Source organism: Lethenteron reissneri, chromosome 16 (assembly GCF_015708825.2).
Source record: "Lethenteron reissneri isolate LAM-NWPU_2019-01 chromosome 16, ASM1570882v1, whole genome shotgun sequence".
NCBI classification, from domain to species: Eukaryota; Metazoa; Chordata; class Hyperoartia; order Petromyzontiformes; family Petromyzontidae; genus Lethenteron; species Lethenteron reissneri.
The window spans coordinates 13,591,650-13,607,361 of record NC_083794.1 but is presented as its reverse complement, the minus strand read 5'-3'; the positions used below and the strand labels follow the sequence as shown (position 1 = coordinate 13,607,361).

The 15,712-nt window shown below is 49.4% G+C and overlaps 1 protein-coding gene across 1 annotated transcript in view; it reads left to right on the top strand.

Moving 5' to 3' along the window:
- Positions 1-639: 639 nt before the first annotated feature.
- Positions 640-15,712, top strand: part of LOC133342820 (major facilitator superfamily domain-containing protein 1-like) — a 42,836-nt gene continuing 27,763 nt past the window's right edge. Inside the window, exons 1-6 of the mRNA XM_061552120.1 lie at positions 640-786; positions 3,860-3,960; positions 5,461-5,594; positions 7,129-7,184; positions 7,946-8,092; positions 15,141-15,299. Of these exons, the coding sequence (XP_061408104.1) occupies positions 762-786; positions 3,860-3,960; positions 5,461-5,594; positions 7,129-7,184; positions 7,946-8,092; positions 15,141-15,299 (622 nt within the window). The 5' untranslated portion in view covers positions 640-761. The remainder of the gene's footprint in view (positions 787-3,859; positions 3,961-5,460; positions 5,595-7,128; positions 7,185-7,945; positions 8,093-15,140; positions 15,300-15,712) is intronic.

Below are 15,712 nucleotides of genomic sequence, written 5' to 3'. Positions count from 1 at the left end.
CCGAAACGTCGTAATTTAATTCAGTTGTTTTTTCATTTATTTTTATTACAAATTTTAACTACGTGACTTTACCGAAAAAACCAAAAGAGTATGAATCCTTGCAGTCACGAAAACTTCTAATCTAGCTTAACATCTGTTTTATTGCCAGAAAGGGCAAACCCTATTTTTATATTTCATACTTTGATAATGGCAAAAAGGTCCCAACCGCCTATGCGACTCATGAGAGAAGAGGCAAAAATCCGTCCCAATTTCCAGGAAATGGTGAAGACAACAGCACGACCCATAATGGACCGGCTCATGAGCCAGCACTTAATGACCCTGCAAACCCGATGGCATTCAACTTTTAAAAAACGCAAACGATATACACATTTCAGAAGAAGGGGAGAAGGGGAGACGGGGGCAGTGATACAACTGTGGGAGTTGGTGGGTGAGCTGCTGGCTGCTTAGTGAGGCATTCAGACGGGGGAGGTTGGCTGCGTTTTTTGGGCGGGGGAGATGGAGGGGGGGGGACAGTAAATAAGCAACAAACAAGGAGACGAGATTTACGGGATCCCGCAAACACGCAGAAAGGTCACCGAGTTTGTATACGCGTGGCACGCACGACTGGAGGGGCAGCGACCACCCTCCAAGGCTCACTCGGCCGTGCATTGGGCGGTGTGCGGAGAACACGTGGAGAACAAACGATTGCGGGTGCCGTCGTGGGAGTCAGTATCGGCCAACGGAGGGGGCTTTCTCGGAGTTTGCTCGCTGGAAGAAGACGTATGATGTGCATCGACGCCCGAGATGGTAAGTGGACCGCCGCTGTCTCCCATTGTTAATGTAAGACGCTAACGATGGCAGTAAAGGCCCTGTCGCTGATCCTAAGACCCTCCGGCTGATGCCCGGTATATTGCAGAAGGTGAGCCTTTTATTATTGCCAGGATAGAAGCAATAATGTAAGCAATGTTTTAAGCAGCAAGGGATTTATTTAAATTTTGACTTAACTTTCGTGACTGCATATATTCATATTCTATGGTTCTTTCGCTAAAGAACCATCGAATATGGATTTATTTAAGTCAAGCTGCTCGTTCCCTCGTCATCATTATCTTCATCAGCCATGATCTACTCACGGCTGGATGCAGTCTTCCCCACGAAGTTGCCTTCCATCACGATCTCACGAAGCAACCATCCACGTCGCTCTTGCCGGCGGGGTGTGCTCGCCACTCCATCTCCCCACTGCTCGGTCTCTTGGGCGTTGTCCCCTCCGTTTGGCTGCTGTTCGGTCATCGGTCTCGACCAAGGCCGTAGCCATGGAGTCAACATTGGGGGGGACCAAATCTTCCAGGGTGTCTGGGGGTCCCAACCCAGAAACATATCTAAATTTGAAAACGAATTTCCTGCCTAAATATTTTTTTTAAATCACTAACAATGTCTAATAGTGTATTGTATTACATTGCTCTGTTTTTACTTATTTTACCATTTCTTGTTTCATTGTATGTAATGGCAGAGATTATGGATTAATAAAGTACAACCATAGCCACAATCATATAACCAGAAATCTATCTATTTATTTCTATGAAGACAAGTCCAGATATTGTGGCCAAGGATTAGCAAATTGTTATTTTTATTTACATAGCATAGCAATCATTGTCAACGCGTGCCTGGAATCTTCTCCAGGTGGTCTCCAGAGCCCGGAGGAGGCTAATTTCTTATGGTATCGTTGCAAATTCTCAGAAGTGTAAAAAAAAAACATTTTTGAAGCACCCTGCATTTTACTGATTTTCTCCGGTTTGAACCGCAGTACGGCTAATTATCAAGCCCACGGCAACATGAGTGTAAACAGCCCACATCGGGTGCACATATATTAGACCGCGAGTCAGGCAAGATGACAACGCTGTCGCCAAAGTATCCCCCCCCCCCCTCCCAGCGACACCGGGAGTTGTTTTCCAAACGTTATTTGGTGGTTGCTGCTTCTGCTGCATTGGCAGTGGTGCACACGCCGATTATATATTTGTTTTATTTTACACGCGGTGTTGTTGACGAGTGTGAGTTACTTATTTTCGAAACCTTGGACTGGAGAAACAAAGGCCATGGAATGTAAACGGAGAGAAGATTATACGAACAATCCCGGATTTGCTGAACACATAATCGTTATCTGCCCAATGGGAACTAACTGCAGGATATGTAAAATAACTCGCTAAAGAAGGCTGAATAGTAGTTGGGCTGCAGATGAATATAAGCAAAAGAAAAACAAACATGGATCAAGTTATTTGTTTCAATTTGTAATTGTGAAATGCTTTGATGTTGTCTGCCGGCCCAGTCGCCGTTGGGAAAAAAGCTTCTCAGGTCTATGGGCTTCATTCAGTGGGAAAAGCAATTCTGATTCTTTAAACGATTGCAGGTATATATGTGAGGGACACCGCTGGACGATCCAGCAGAATATACATGTAGAGGGTGCTTCAAATAAATGTGAACACTTCGGAGAATTTGCAACAATACTACGAGAAATGTGCCTCTGGGCTCTGGAGACCACCTGGAGAAGATTCCAGGCACGCGTTAATAATGATGACGATCAAGTGGAGACTCATACTCTTTCGTTTTTTCGGTAAAGTCACGTAGGTGAAAATTGAATAATATAAAATGAAAACAACTAAATTAAATCACTAGGTGAAAATAAGATTATATAAAATGAAAACAACTAAATTAGTGATTTTATTTAGTTGTTTTCATTTTATATTATTGTATTTTCATCTACGTGACTTTACAAAAAAAAAACAAAGAGTATGGATCCTTGCAGTCACTTCAAATCTAGAAGTGGAGACTCTTTGACTTTTTGAAGCTATGTATTATCCGTTCTTTTCTCCCATTAAAAACGATAGTCTCATATAAGTGTTAAAGAAAATTTGAAGCGCCCTGTATATGCCTGGGGTAGCCTGAGATCAAAACGACGAAATGAAAAGGTGGGTGACGGGCGCTTGGAGTGTGTTTTAAAAAGTGAAACTTGATCATGAAAAGCAACTCGCCGAGGTGCCTCGGGGTGGGCCGTGTATCATCAGTGTGCACCGCAGCTTGCTGTGACGCATGAATCAAAAATATCGGAGGGCGACAAGGCAAATGGAACAAACGCCCAACGGTGCGTGAAGAAATGTAGTTGAGAGACGGAGGGAGGAAATCGTGCACGAGAGAACACATACTGGGGGGCAACACGAGGGTTTCGTGGTTCAGGAAGAGCGAGCGATCTTGAGCAGTCCATACGTTACTCGGGGAGGAGATGGCCAATGAGTGAGTGCATCCGAGAGGATGACTACCGTGGAGATGGAGCGGTGAGATTGGCTCGTGTGCAACTGTTTGATGGATAGTTGAATAGCTGGCCCTGTTGGGGGTGGGGGGAGACCGCTTGGGGATTCCTTATTCCAGAAGTGGATTCATCATGAACGATAATGATACAAATCAGTTTAACACGTAGGCTTTCGCGACCAATATCACCCTCTATCATGAATGATACAAATCGTACTAACTAATAATGCACACACATTACTCCCAGTGTGGGAGCAGATGCACGGGGAGTTCTGCCTCCTGTGTGGAATTGATTTCAATTGAAGGGATCTCAAAGCTAGTTCTGTGATGTCTGCTTCTGCGGGCCAGCCTTTCACACAAAGGGATGAGAGATTTTTTTTTATTGGCTGCTTCTTCTCCATGACGTGCCACTGATAGCACAAACGGGTTAACATTAGAGATAGACTTATTCTATGACTAAACAAAAACACATACTTGGTGCTGATTGATTGTGAAGATGCTGCCTCGGCCTGGAATGGTGTTGGTGGTGGCATTTGTTGTTGATGTGTTCTACCCTGGGTGCTGCCCTGCGTGCTGCTTGCAGGACGGTACCGCTTCCTGGTGCTGCTCTGTAACTGCCTCGTCACCTTTGGCTCGTACTACTGCTTCGACATGCCGGGGGTGCTGCAGGCTCAGTTCCAGGGGGTGAGTGGCCCCTCCGCCCCGAGAAAAGCGAGCTAATTAAAACAACAACATGTGCACCTATTGTTCTCTCTTAGCCCCGCCCACCCCCCCCCACAACACGTTCCATTCATTGGCTGCCACATTCAGATAACCCCCTCCTCCCCCTTAACTTGTATTAAAGGGCTTGTCTCTTGGAATTTTGCCTCACTTGATACAGTAAATCTAGCTGTGACGCTCCCACCTGGTGACGGAGACTTGTGTTGCCTCCGAAACGTCGTGATTTATAATTTTGTTTCTATTATTATTTCTATTATTTTATTTGTATTATTTATTTTTCCCTACGTGACTTTACCGAAAAAAACTAAGAGTATGAATCCTTGCAGTCACGAAAGCTTCAAATCTAGAATTAATTACCCTCCATCCACTTGGTCTGGTTTGATCTCCTGAAGCTAAGCAGGGTTTTAAGGGTGTTTGACACTTGGATGAGCAAACTGTCTGGGAATACGAGGTCCCATTATCTCCATGACAAGATAGCCTATGGAGTGTCACCCTCGTCGAGTGGTGCTGCAGTTTCACTGGGTTCTCCAACTGGCTCCCACGTGGCCAAACACGCATTAATTTAAACTGGCGAAAATCATTCCCGTGCGGTAACCTGCTAAAAACGAACATATCGTTGAGACGTAGCGAGGCTTTCCTGGGTAAAAGGGCATTTATGATTATTATTCATTATAAAACTGGGTCATCCGAAGGCTGCCGCTGGGTGGAATGCGAACGTTATTTGGGAGGCAATGGCAACGTGAATCTGGGGATGCCTGGCTCTGTGCCCGAACATGCTCATGGATGGCGCTCCAGGGCAGCGTGGAGAATGTGCGGAGGGAGGGGCAGGGGGGAGCATAAAGTGGCAGGTGGACTCACAAGGCTCGCCATGAATGCATAACCAACGCCACCGAACAAACGGCATAACCAGGAGATGGACACTACCCTGATTATTTCATGGCCTCGTGCCAAGCGGTATACATTCACTGTGCACTTCATGGCGGTGGGTTGCGATGAGCACCTGGCCCCGCAGTGGCTTTTGAAGCAACGTTTTTGTACTGCAAGGCAGAACTGCAAAGTGAAAAAAATGGTAAAATTATTATTGATTAAACGAACGATTCGTTAATTCCAATTAATTCTTAATTTTCACAGTACATTAATTGAAACATATGGTGTAATAATGGATTATTTACAATTTATACAAATTATATGTAAATTAAATGGTAAATTACATTTAGGCTAATGGGGATAACAAACCCGTGCAACCGAGACAGTAAAAACACGACAATGAAGAAACAATTCTGGATTGATTCATTACTCCAAACTATAATCATTCATTGGAGCCGTTAAGGGGGGCGAATTGATATGTGGGCGCTCATTAAACACTAATGCTCACATTGCGTTTGCGCCGCATGGCAAAAGGCAACCAAATTCATACGCGGCGCTCGACTGGAAATTTAATTTGCTCTCTGACCGTGTTGCCAGAATTTGAACTGCTCCGACGAGCAGAATGCGAAGAACGCGTCTGTCCTGGATGGTGGTGGAGGCTGCGAGACCCCGTCGGGATTGGGACTCACACCGAGCAAGTACAACTTGCTGTACGCTGTCTACGCGTGGGGGTGCGTCTCTTTCTCTCGCGTCTATTGCAGGACAACACTTTTGTTAATAGAATAATGTCCACGTCGATGGGAGACTTGAGCAGGCACCAACAGCCGTGGCGAGAGGCACACTGGACATGGTGTGCGTCAACGAGCTGGACAGACCCTCCACTGAAATTAAGTCGATGTCCAGATTAATTAGCTGGGAAATTGGTTCAATCGACATGCGGTGGGGTGAGTCAATGGCTCCATTGAATATTTGGGAGTTCACATCGGTTCACTGCTGCTGTGTGGTCGATGTTCTGGTCCGCGTTTCTGCAATCGCACGCCGGGCTTTCTTTGAAATTACTGCTCGTGAAGGTCGTGGTGGGCAGATCTGCCGTGAGACGTGCCGATTTGATTTTCACGTGGACGAACATTGTTCAAATCATGGAGGTTCTGTCATTCAATTGGCGATCGGGTGCCTGTTGGGGATATTATTGATCATCCATTTCTCAGGGCCATTAAGGTCTGCATCTACAACGGTTCTGGTTGTGATTTTTCATGATTTCGAAAGGGGTCTGGTAGTTGTCGTAGATCTCCAACGAATGGCAGATGCGGATTGCCTTGGATGCGGCTCTGTTCGTGAAAAGCGTCGTGACTGTCTGCGGATCTCAGGAGGAAGGATGTTTGACAGCAGTGAGCAGGAGTGGAACCTGCGACAGAGGCAGTGGCGACGTGTGGCTTTGATTTAAGCAGGGGACAAACTCTGCCTTGGGTTTCGCACTCGGCTGGCATGCGACAGCGGTTTGATTGATTTTTGGGTGTAAGGTGACGGCAGTGCCATCACCACCACATCCTCCTCCAGACAGACAGAGCTTGAATTTAAATCCACGCGGTTTCCTCGGGAGACTCGTTCCAGCGAGTGCTCGGCACCGGTCGTTATCCTCGTACAACGTGCGCACATTTAAATTCTCCGTCAGCCACCTGCGTGTGTTTTAATGAGGCTGGGAAAGCTGGCCACGGAGTTTGCAGTCTTCTCAAGCCAGAGGCACAAGTCACGGTGGCGAGATGTCAACTACCTCGCCTATAATACAGGAGGTCGTGGGTTTGACCCTGACGCCTGCTGTATATTTGGAGTTGACGTCTTCTCCACTTGGTTGCATAGATTTTTCTCCGGGTCCTCCGGTTTTTCCCTCCTCATATAGAAACGTTAGTTTAGAGTATTTGGTTTCTGTACATTTCCACGTGATAAGTCGCATCATTGGGCTATTATTTGTGGCCAGGTCGCTTCTGAAAGAGAGCTACATAACTCAGTGGGGCCTTACCTGGTAAAATAAAAATCACGAAACGTCGTGATTTGTTTTATTTTATTTTATCTCAAACTACGTGACTTTACCGAAAGAACCAAAGAGTAGAATAAAAAATAGTTTAGTACATAAATAAAAATAACCGATCGATCACAGAGTTACAAGTGTTTACGTTCCACACTTTGGCGTACGCGAATGACGAACATCGGTAAAACGTCATCCCTCATTAAATTCAAGACAAACCATTTCTCTGCTTGTGCCCTCAGAAATGTCGTTCTCGTGATCCCCTTTGGGTACTTGATGGACAAGATCGGAAACCGAGGTAAGCACTGCGCAGCGGTAGCCGTCGAGCGTGCAGATGCTGCCACTGCACCGGGGCCGGAGGGCCGGAGGGACCTAAACGCACTGGGGATACGAAGTGAGGGGGGGTGGGGGCAAATTTGATCGGTGGGGGGAATTCATTTAATTACACAACTTGCACCGGTGGCCTATGCCAACCATGCTCCACGCCACTGTGGCGGTGTTAAAAAAGTGTTTTAGTTCTTGTTATATTCCCCTCCCCTCCACCCAAAAATGAAACACGACCACAACCTTGCACGTGAAGGATTCCATTGCGAAAGCAAGGTCACACAGCCGGCAGAGCGGAGTGCGGTGGCTGACGGTGGCTGACGGTGGCACGTTTCCTTGGCGACAGCCCGGCTGGAGGCAAACGGTGCTGAGGCAACCTGCGACCCCATGCCTGCATTGCGCTCCGCGGGGCACCCTCTCGGCTCCACAGGGAGGCCACTGGGGCGGGCGAACACGTGGGCCAACGTGCCCAAGTCGCACGCAATGCACGCGCCCCAATTTGTCGGAACACAGAAGCTAAGCCACCTTGAGCCTGGATAGTGCTGGGACGGGCGACCGCCATGCACAGAAGAGGTGTCACGGTGCGCCATGCGGGTGACCACTTCTTTTTCATGCATCCAGAGCCCCTTGAGCCTCTTAGGGTACTTGGCATTGGCTTTGTTTTCCTTCTGACCCCGCTGACCCCGCTGACCCCGCTGACCCCTGTGCGCTGTGCCCCCCGCCCCCGCCCCGTAGTCTCCGTGATGCTCTTCTCGTCGTTCTGCGTGCTCGGCTCGCTGCTCTTCGCGCTCTCCGTCCGACTCCGCGACTCCACACACTCCATGCTCGCCCTCATGCTCGCCGGGCGGGTGCTCTTCGGCTGCGGGAACGTCTCGCTCATCAGTAAGAGGCGCGGGGGGGGGGGGGGGGGCATGGTGCGAGGCGGGGGGGGCACGGTGCAAGGCGGGGGGGCCCCGGTGAGACGCGGGGGGGGGGGTGGTAGCCGCGGAAAGGGGGGCACCAACGGCTGACGCTGTTACAACGTCGATCGCCAGCCGGACACAATGCTGACGCCCAGATCCATCCGGAGTGTTGGAGCTTAGCTCTGTCCATAAGGGGCAGTGGCGACACGAAATTTAATCCTCGTATTCAACACATGTAGGGCACCTTCGCCGTACCGGCGATGGTGCACGCAAACTCTGCTGCGTCGCCTGCTCCCTGCTGCTCTCCAGCGTAGGCCACCAGTAGACGTCAAGGGGACGACGGGCTACGTGACGGCCATCGTGGAGATGGAGCAATGAATTCGGCTCGTGCGCAGGTGCTATGTTTATCGTCACGTCGCAGGGTCGTGAAAAATGGCGACGGGGTGGCGACACCTTCAGCCAGCAGCGGATTGATCATGGCTGATGATGCAGGTTCTATAGATACTCCCCCAACACCGTGCTACAGAGACTTCGTATCGTCATCATCGGCTGTAATCAATCCACTGCTGGATGAAGGCCTCCCCATGCCATCGCCATCCGTCATGGCCCTGCGATGCCACAATCCATCCGGCTCCAGTGCGTGAACCGATCTTATCGCTCCATGAATGAGATCTATGGCAGCGAAATAAGAAATAACTCTTGTGTTGTTGACTTTCACAGGGCTGTTATTAATTATCAAAAAGACTGAACAGGGGATAAGAATCGTGAATCAGAGAAAAGGATGAATTATTGTGCGTAGTTTTTCGGGGTTATTTTGGCATCATCAATTCTTGGCATATTTATTATATCAGAGAAGAGGTGAGTAAGCAGAGAAGTGAATTATTACCTCCGTCGTGAGCCTCCCCAGAGATAATCGTCTCCGTGTGGACCCTGGCAACAGAGAACGCGCAGACCACGGCACCCGACCAATGGCAAAAATGTTGCGCCATCCAAATTCATCCCCACGATACATTTAACCGCTTTAAGTCGAGCTATGAATGCGTTGGTATTGGCAACGTCCTTGTACTATTTGCCTTTTTGGCAGCCTTTCTCTCGATAGCATTTGGTACCACAAAGCCATGAAAGAATATGTCTCTGGTGTAGGCCAATCAGTTTCAAGGACAGTGCATAAATTATCAAAAGTTTTTTCCCCACCACAATTATGTGTGGTTAATGCCTTGATGACAGGTTCCTGTGTGGTGTTTGAACATGTTAACACTTCCTGTATTTATGCCATCATGGGAAAAGCCTTTTTTTGAGTTTTCAACATCGCGATACTGGCAAAAGGGGTCCCATTACAGGTACCCACGAAGGGTGTTCGCATTCTGACAGCAACACGACGTGAATGTGAAGCGTTCGTGACTCGCCGGGGATTCATTCCAGTGGGGTCCGTCTGGGTTCGAGACCGGGAAATTATTTCCGCTCCCGGCACGCCACATCGTGTACACCTCTGGCTTTGGCTGCGGGTACCGGTCACGTGTGCCAACCCCGCTCCACCGGCAACGCGGAACATTTTTGGTGGAACATATTCAGTGGAACATATTCAGTGGAACATTTTTAGTGGAACATATTCAGTGGAACATTTTTAGTGGAACATATTCAGTGGAACATATTCAGTGGAACATTTTCAGTGAAACATATTCAGTGGAACATATTCAGTGGAACATTTTTGGTGGAACATTTTTGGTGGAACATAATCAGTGGAACATAATCAGTGGAACATAATCAGTGGAACATATTTAGGTGATTATAATCAGTGGAACATATTCAGTGGAACATATTCAGCGCATATTCTTGGGTCTTTCGGTAAAGTCACGTAGATAGGTTCAAAGAAAATAACAAAAAATTGCATATTTCCTTTGAATCTATCTACGTGACTTTACCGAAAGACCAAGAATATGAATTCCTGATGAAGACCGCTTGTGTTGCGATCGAAACGTCATGGTTTTTTGCTTTTATTTTTCATTTTAATTTATTTATCATTAATATTACATTTTCTATCTACGTGACTTTACCGAAAGAACCAAGCATATATATTCAGTGAGGAAATAAATGACTGCAATTTACATGAAAAAAAATATTTAAAAGCAGTTTTCAATTTATCATATTGCTAAGCCGGGAAACGGAACGAAAGCATAATGCGCATCTCGGCGGGCTTTCTCTTGGCGGTATTAGGTCACGTGTCATTAGGGATGTGTATTTTAAGAGGATGCATTTTATAATCAAAAGAACACGGTAACATATGCCGGGGCTAATAGTGCATTACAGAGAGAGAGGTGAAAGTCATTTGGGCATTGTCTTCACGCGCTACTGGTTTATTTGCTTGGCCTCAATGCATGCAAATCCTTGAAACCGTAAGTGGCGGCAACGCAACGTGCATCCCATCGCATGGGCAGCGGGATGCCTTTTTCGGGCGACGCTCCGTCGGGCACAAAGCGCTCACACGGTGCCTTGGGGATGGGTGGCTGAACACGCGGTGCAGAGTGTGAGCCAATGCCAAGCCACGGCGTTTGCCGGTCAAAGCCCCTCGTCTTGGCCCTCGTGCCCGAGTGGTGACGGATGTGTCAGTCCGATGCGTCGACAGTGTGGCAGGCCTCCTCCCTCCGCCTGTGCTGGGCACTCACGCCCGTGGCCGGCCCTTGACCGCTTTCAAACCTGAGCCGGCCCGGCTTCGCGAAACCCGGCAGCGTGGGTGATGGGCCCTCGGCTGGGATTCCCATGTGAGCCAGATTTACGTTGAGACAAATGTCGAATGAAATCACGTAAAAGTAATATGTTTTGGTTTGGGTAGTGTAAGCTAATCCAAGCATACAATAACATGATATAAATATATTACATTCCCCCGCGCTGCAGAGATGAGGGATGGGGAGCGAGCGAGCGGGGTGGAGCGTTGGCAGAATAAACGAGCCTAGCAGGGCCATGTTGGCACGGCTTGGGTCTGGTTCCTAATGTCTATGGAAATGCAATACGGTGCAAGGCCTTTTAGAAAGCACGAGTGTAGCAAAAGAGACATTCCCTGATGCGAACCGTGGCTCTGTAGTGTTTGAAGAGCGATGGTAATGCTGTTTACAGTATACGGGGGTTTCTCTGTGCACTTGTCAGATTTTTGTTCAAATTACTTTCCATATTCTTTGGGTCTTTTGGTAAAGTCACATAGGTTCAAAGAACTTAACAAAATAACGAAAAAATACAACGTTTCGATCGCAACATAAGCGATCGTCATCATTCCTAATGTTCTTTGAACCTATCTCCGTGACTTTACCGAAAGACCCAAAGAATATGATTTCTTGCAGTCACGAAAGCTTTAAGTCAAGATTTACTATCTCCATCTCGATGTTTTTGAGCAAGGAAGAGTAACCACGTGGATTAGGGAACGGACGCAAGTGAGAGACACCGACATTATTGACCGTTACGGAAAGTAAATGGACATGGTCAGAACACTTCCCTAGAGGGGACGATGCCCAACGATCCGGGATAACGTGAAGGAGTTGCAGCCCAACGGGAGGGGGAACACCTCCAACACGACGGCCCCCGCTGAGATCGAGCAACGGATCGGGCTTGCGTGCAAGTGCTGCCGGACAGCCGGCTTACATCCCGGGACTGCGCGAGAGATGGACGAACTATCTGGGGAGATATTCATATTATTAGGTTTTTCGGTAAAGTCACGTAGGTAAAAAATTTAAATTAATAAAAGTAAAATAAAAATAAAATAAAAATCACGACGTTTCGGAGGCAACACAAGCTTCCGTCTTCAGGTGGAACCGTCACAGCACGATAGCTTGTATCAAGCTTGTGTTGCCTCCGAAACATCGTGATTTTTATTTAATTTTTTATTTAACTTTTATTAATTATTTTTTTTTACCTACGTGACTTTACCGAAAAACCTAAGAATATGAATCCTGCAGTCACGAAAGCTTCAAATCTAGAATTAATACCTGGGGAGAGTCATCATCCAGCAGCGAAACAGACCCGCGTGCTAATGACGACGATGCCGTTGCAACTTGCTGTTGCCGATGAGCAGACTTTTTGGCGGCGGCTGAGTGTGAAATGTATCTGTTGGTTGGCGGCACGAGAGGGACGGGGGGGGGTAGGAGGAGGCCGATGGCTCTCTCCAGCGACCCCGAGTCCCTCCTCGCTTGCTCGCCACTCGCCAGCACGGCGGCATGCTGTGGGGATTCTTTGGCTGCCCCCACCACCCCACCCCGGGGGAGGTCACCGGCCTCGCAACGTCTCCGCTTGCGTGCGTGGGATCCTCTAGCACGCGTAACGGTTGGGGGTTGCCTTTTATTCCCCTTTTAAACATTTTGGCGACTCTTCTGGTGCACGGCGAGAAACGCAGGTTTGGGAGGAAATGAAAAAAATCGAGGATATTTCCTTTCACTTTTGCGCCGCACGGCGAAGTTTGAACCGCGTGCGTATGTGGGGTGTGTGGGTGTGTGTGTGGGTGTGAGGGGGTGTGTGTGGGTGTGTGTGGATGTGTGTGTGAGTGTGTATGGATGTGTGTGGGTGTGTGTGTGAGTGGGTGTGTGTGGGTGTGTGTGGGTGTGTGTGTGTGTGGGGTGTGTGTGGGTGTAGGTGTGTGGATGTGTGTGGGTTTGTGTGGGGTGTGTGTGGGTGTGTGTGGGTGTGTTTCAACTGTGGAGAGCGGTGGTGTAGCGGTTAGCGCTACGCTGCGCTATGAACCCGGCGACCCGGGTTCGATTCACGCTCACGGCCAACACCAGTGGCGATTATCTGAACAGGTCGTGAGCCTCCCCTAGGTCGACTCAGCCTCAAATGTGAACCTGGTACGGTGTGTAAACATCGCCGCTGCGGAGACAAAGGCGGCCGGGCGTGGTGCTGGCCACCCACCCCATTCGTGTGCCGTGCCGGCCTTCATCGGTGCTCGCTAACAGCACTTGCCCCTACAGTCTGTCAAGGCTACACGGGGGATCTTTGTCTTTGTTTCAATTGCTCCGCAATGACAATTCAATGCGTTCAAGCAAAAACATGTTTCCATCTCTACATGTCGTGTGTTCCACGCAGCATCCTCCTGAGGGCACTGCCACTGCCTCTCGCTCGCTCGCTCGCCGTGCGAATGTCGCGGAAGTGACGTTCCGAGCACAGATCCTGCACGGGAGGCAGCAGGAGGCAGCCAGGCAGCCAGGCAGGAGGCAGCAGGCAGGAGACGTGTTGGTGGGGGGGGGGAGGAGGCGGGCGGGATTCATTAGAAAAGCTGAGAGAGGGAGGCGGAAAGTCGAACCACCAGCTTCCACCCCGCGATGATGGTTCAAAGTGGGGAATTAGTTATTATTTGTTGCATGTTGTTGAAACGTCGCTAAGAGGGAGCTTGTCCACCCCTCCCCCCCGGGGAATGTAACTTTTTGTTCTTTTATATGAACGTTGTTTTTATAAAGTGTTTTCTCTTTTACTGTATCGGCAGACCATTAATCGTAATTACCTCATTCAATTCTGGTTAGGTGACTCGTTAATGTTTCATCACACACTAAAACTTCTCTTTATAAATGTAATAATCAGGTAATTACCAAGTTCATCAGGGCCGTATAACCAATTTTCATTTTTGGCACTCTCACTTCAAGCATCGTCACCCCCCGTATTGAATTCACAGCAGATTAATGGTGCACAGAGTTGTGCGTGTGTGCGTGTGTGTGTGCGCGTGTACGTGCGTGTGTGTGCGCGTGTGCGTGCGTGTGTGTGCACGTGCGCGTGTGCGTGTGTGTGCGCGCGTGTGCGTGCGCGTGTGCGCACGTGTGTGTGTGCGCGCGTGTGTGTGTGTGCGTGCGCCTGTGTGCGCGTGTCCGTGTGTGTGTGTGCGTGCGTGTGTGCGTGTGCGTGGTGGGGAGCGGTAGTGTAGCGGTGAGCGCGCACCGCGCTACGAACCCGGGTCACCCGAGTTCGATTGCCGCCCACGGCCAACGCCAGCGATTATTATTTGAATCGGTCCTGTGCCTCCTCGCCTAGGTTGTAGTAGTAAACATCGCTAGCACTGGGGAGATGAAGGGTCACGGGCGTGGTGCCGGCCTTGATAGGTGCTCGCTAACAGCACTTGCCCCAACAGTCTGCTGAAGGCTACACGGGGGATCTTCGTCTTTGTGCGTGCCATCACACTAGGCGCACGCGTGGCGATCTGATGACCGATTTACTTTGAAGCATTTCCTAATTCGTTCGTCTTGCCTGCTGTGACTTCACGACATCCCTTCAGCATTCTAAACTAAAACAATTTTTATTTTACTAGGTAAGCCCCCACTGAACTATGTCGCTTTTCTTTTCAGAAGCGACCTGGCCACAAATGATAACTTAACGAAGTGGCTTATCACGTGGAAATGTACAGCGGCCAAATACTGTGAACGCGTGTGATGTTGATTCTGAACGTGGAGGGGGGAATCCGGAGGACCCATTCTTAGCCCGCACCAGCCGCGCGCTGTGGACAGAGCCTGTGGATAACGTTGAATTCCGTGAGCTGCTGCTGCTATCATCATTATTATTCTTGTCACTTGTCTCCCCGTTTCCTCACCAGGGCCACCGTCGATGCATTGCTGTTACGATCTGCGCTAAAATGCCCTCATTCCGAATTCTAAATTAGCATGCCGGTTAATAATGAGAACAAATAAAAAAAATAGTTGGCGATGCTGCGGTGGCAGTGGTCGCAAACGCTCATAATAAAGCTTCGTGCTGTGAAGAAGGGCCATTAGCTGAAACGTCCCGCATTACATGTATATATTTTTCTTTTTTTAAGGCCACAACCGTGTTATTGACGAGTCTGTCGATCCCAGATTGGCCTCGTCAGCAATCTTCGGACCCACAGATGAGGCAGTGATGGGAGGACATCCTCCTCGACTGTGAGGGATTGCCAAAGAAGCACGATATGTTATTGACGAATGTTGACTTTGTGGACAATTTTTTTTTTTACAATGAGGTGCTCGATGGCCAGACCTCCCTTCCAGAAGTGATCAACCACCTGGGATGTCCCCCTCCCTCCCTCTCTCAAGTCGTGCAGTTCCGCATCGTGGCCTTCTGGTTCCGTGAGAAAGAGCTGGCCATGGCGTTCGGGGTGACCATCGCCTTCTCGAGACTCGGCAGCGTTCTCAACTTCCTCTGCACCGAGAGCTTCGAGCACCGCTTCGGCCTGGAGGCGACGCTGTGGGCCGGTGTTTGTTTAAACGCACACGCACGCACGCACACGCACGGGCACACACGCACACCCACGCACGGGTACACACGCACGGGCACACACGCACACACACACACGCACGGCCACACACGCACACACGCACGGGCACACACGGGCACACACACACGCACGGGCACGCACGCACACGCACGCACGGGCACACACGCACACGCACGCACGGCACACACGCACGCACGGCACACACGCACACGCACGCACGGGCACACACGCACACGCACGCACGGGCACACACGCACACACACGCACGGGCACACATGCACACGCACGGGCACAGACGCACACACACGGGCGCACACGCACACGCATGCACGGGCACACGCATGCACGGGCACACACGCACACACACGCACGGGCACACATGCACAATAA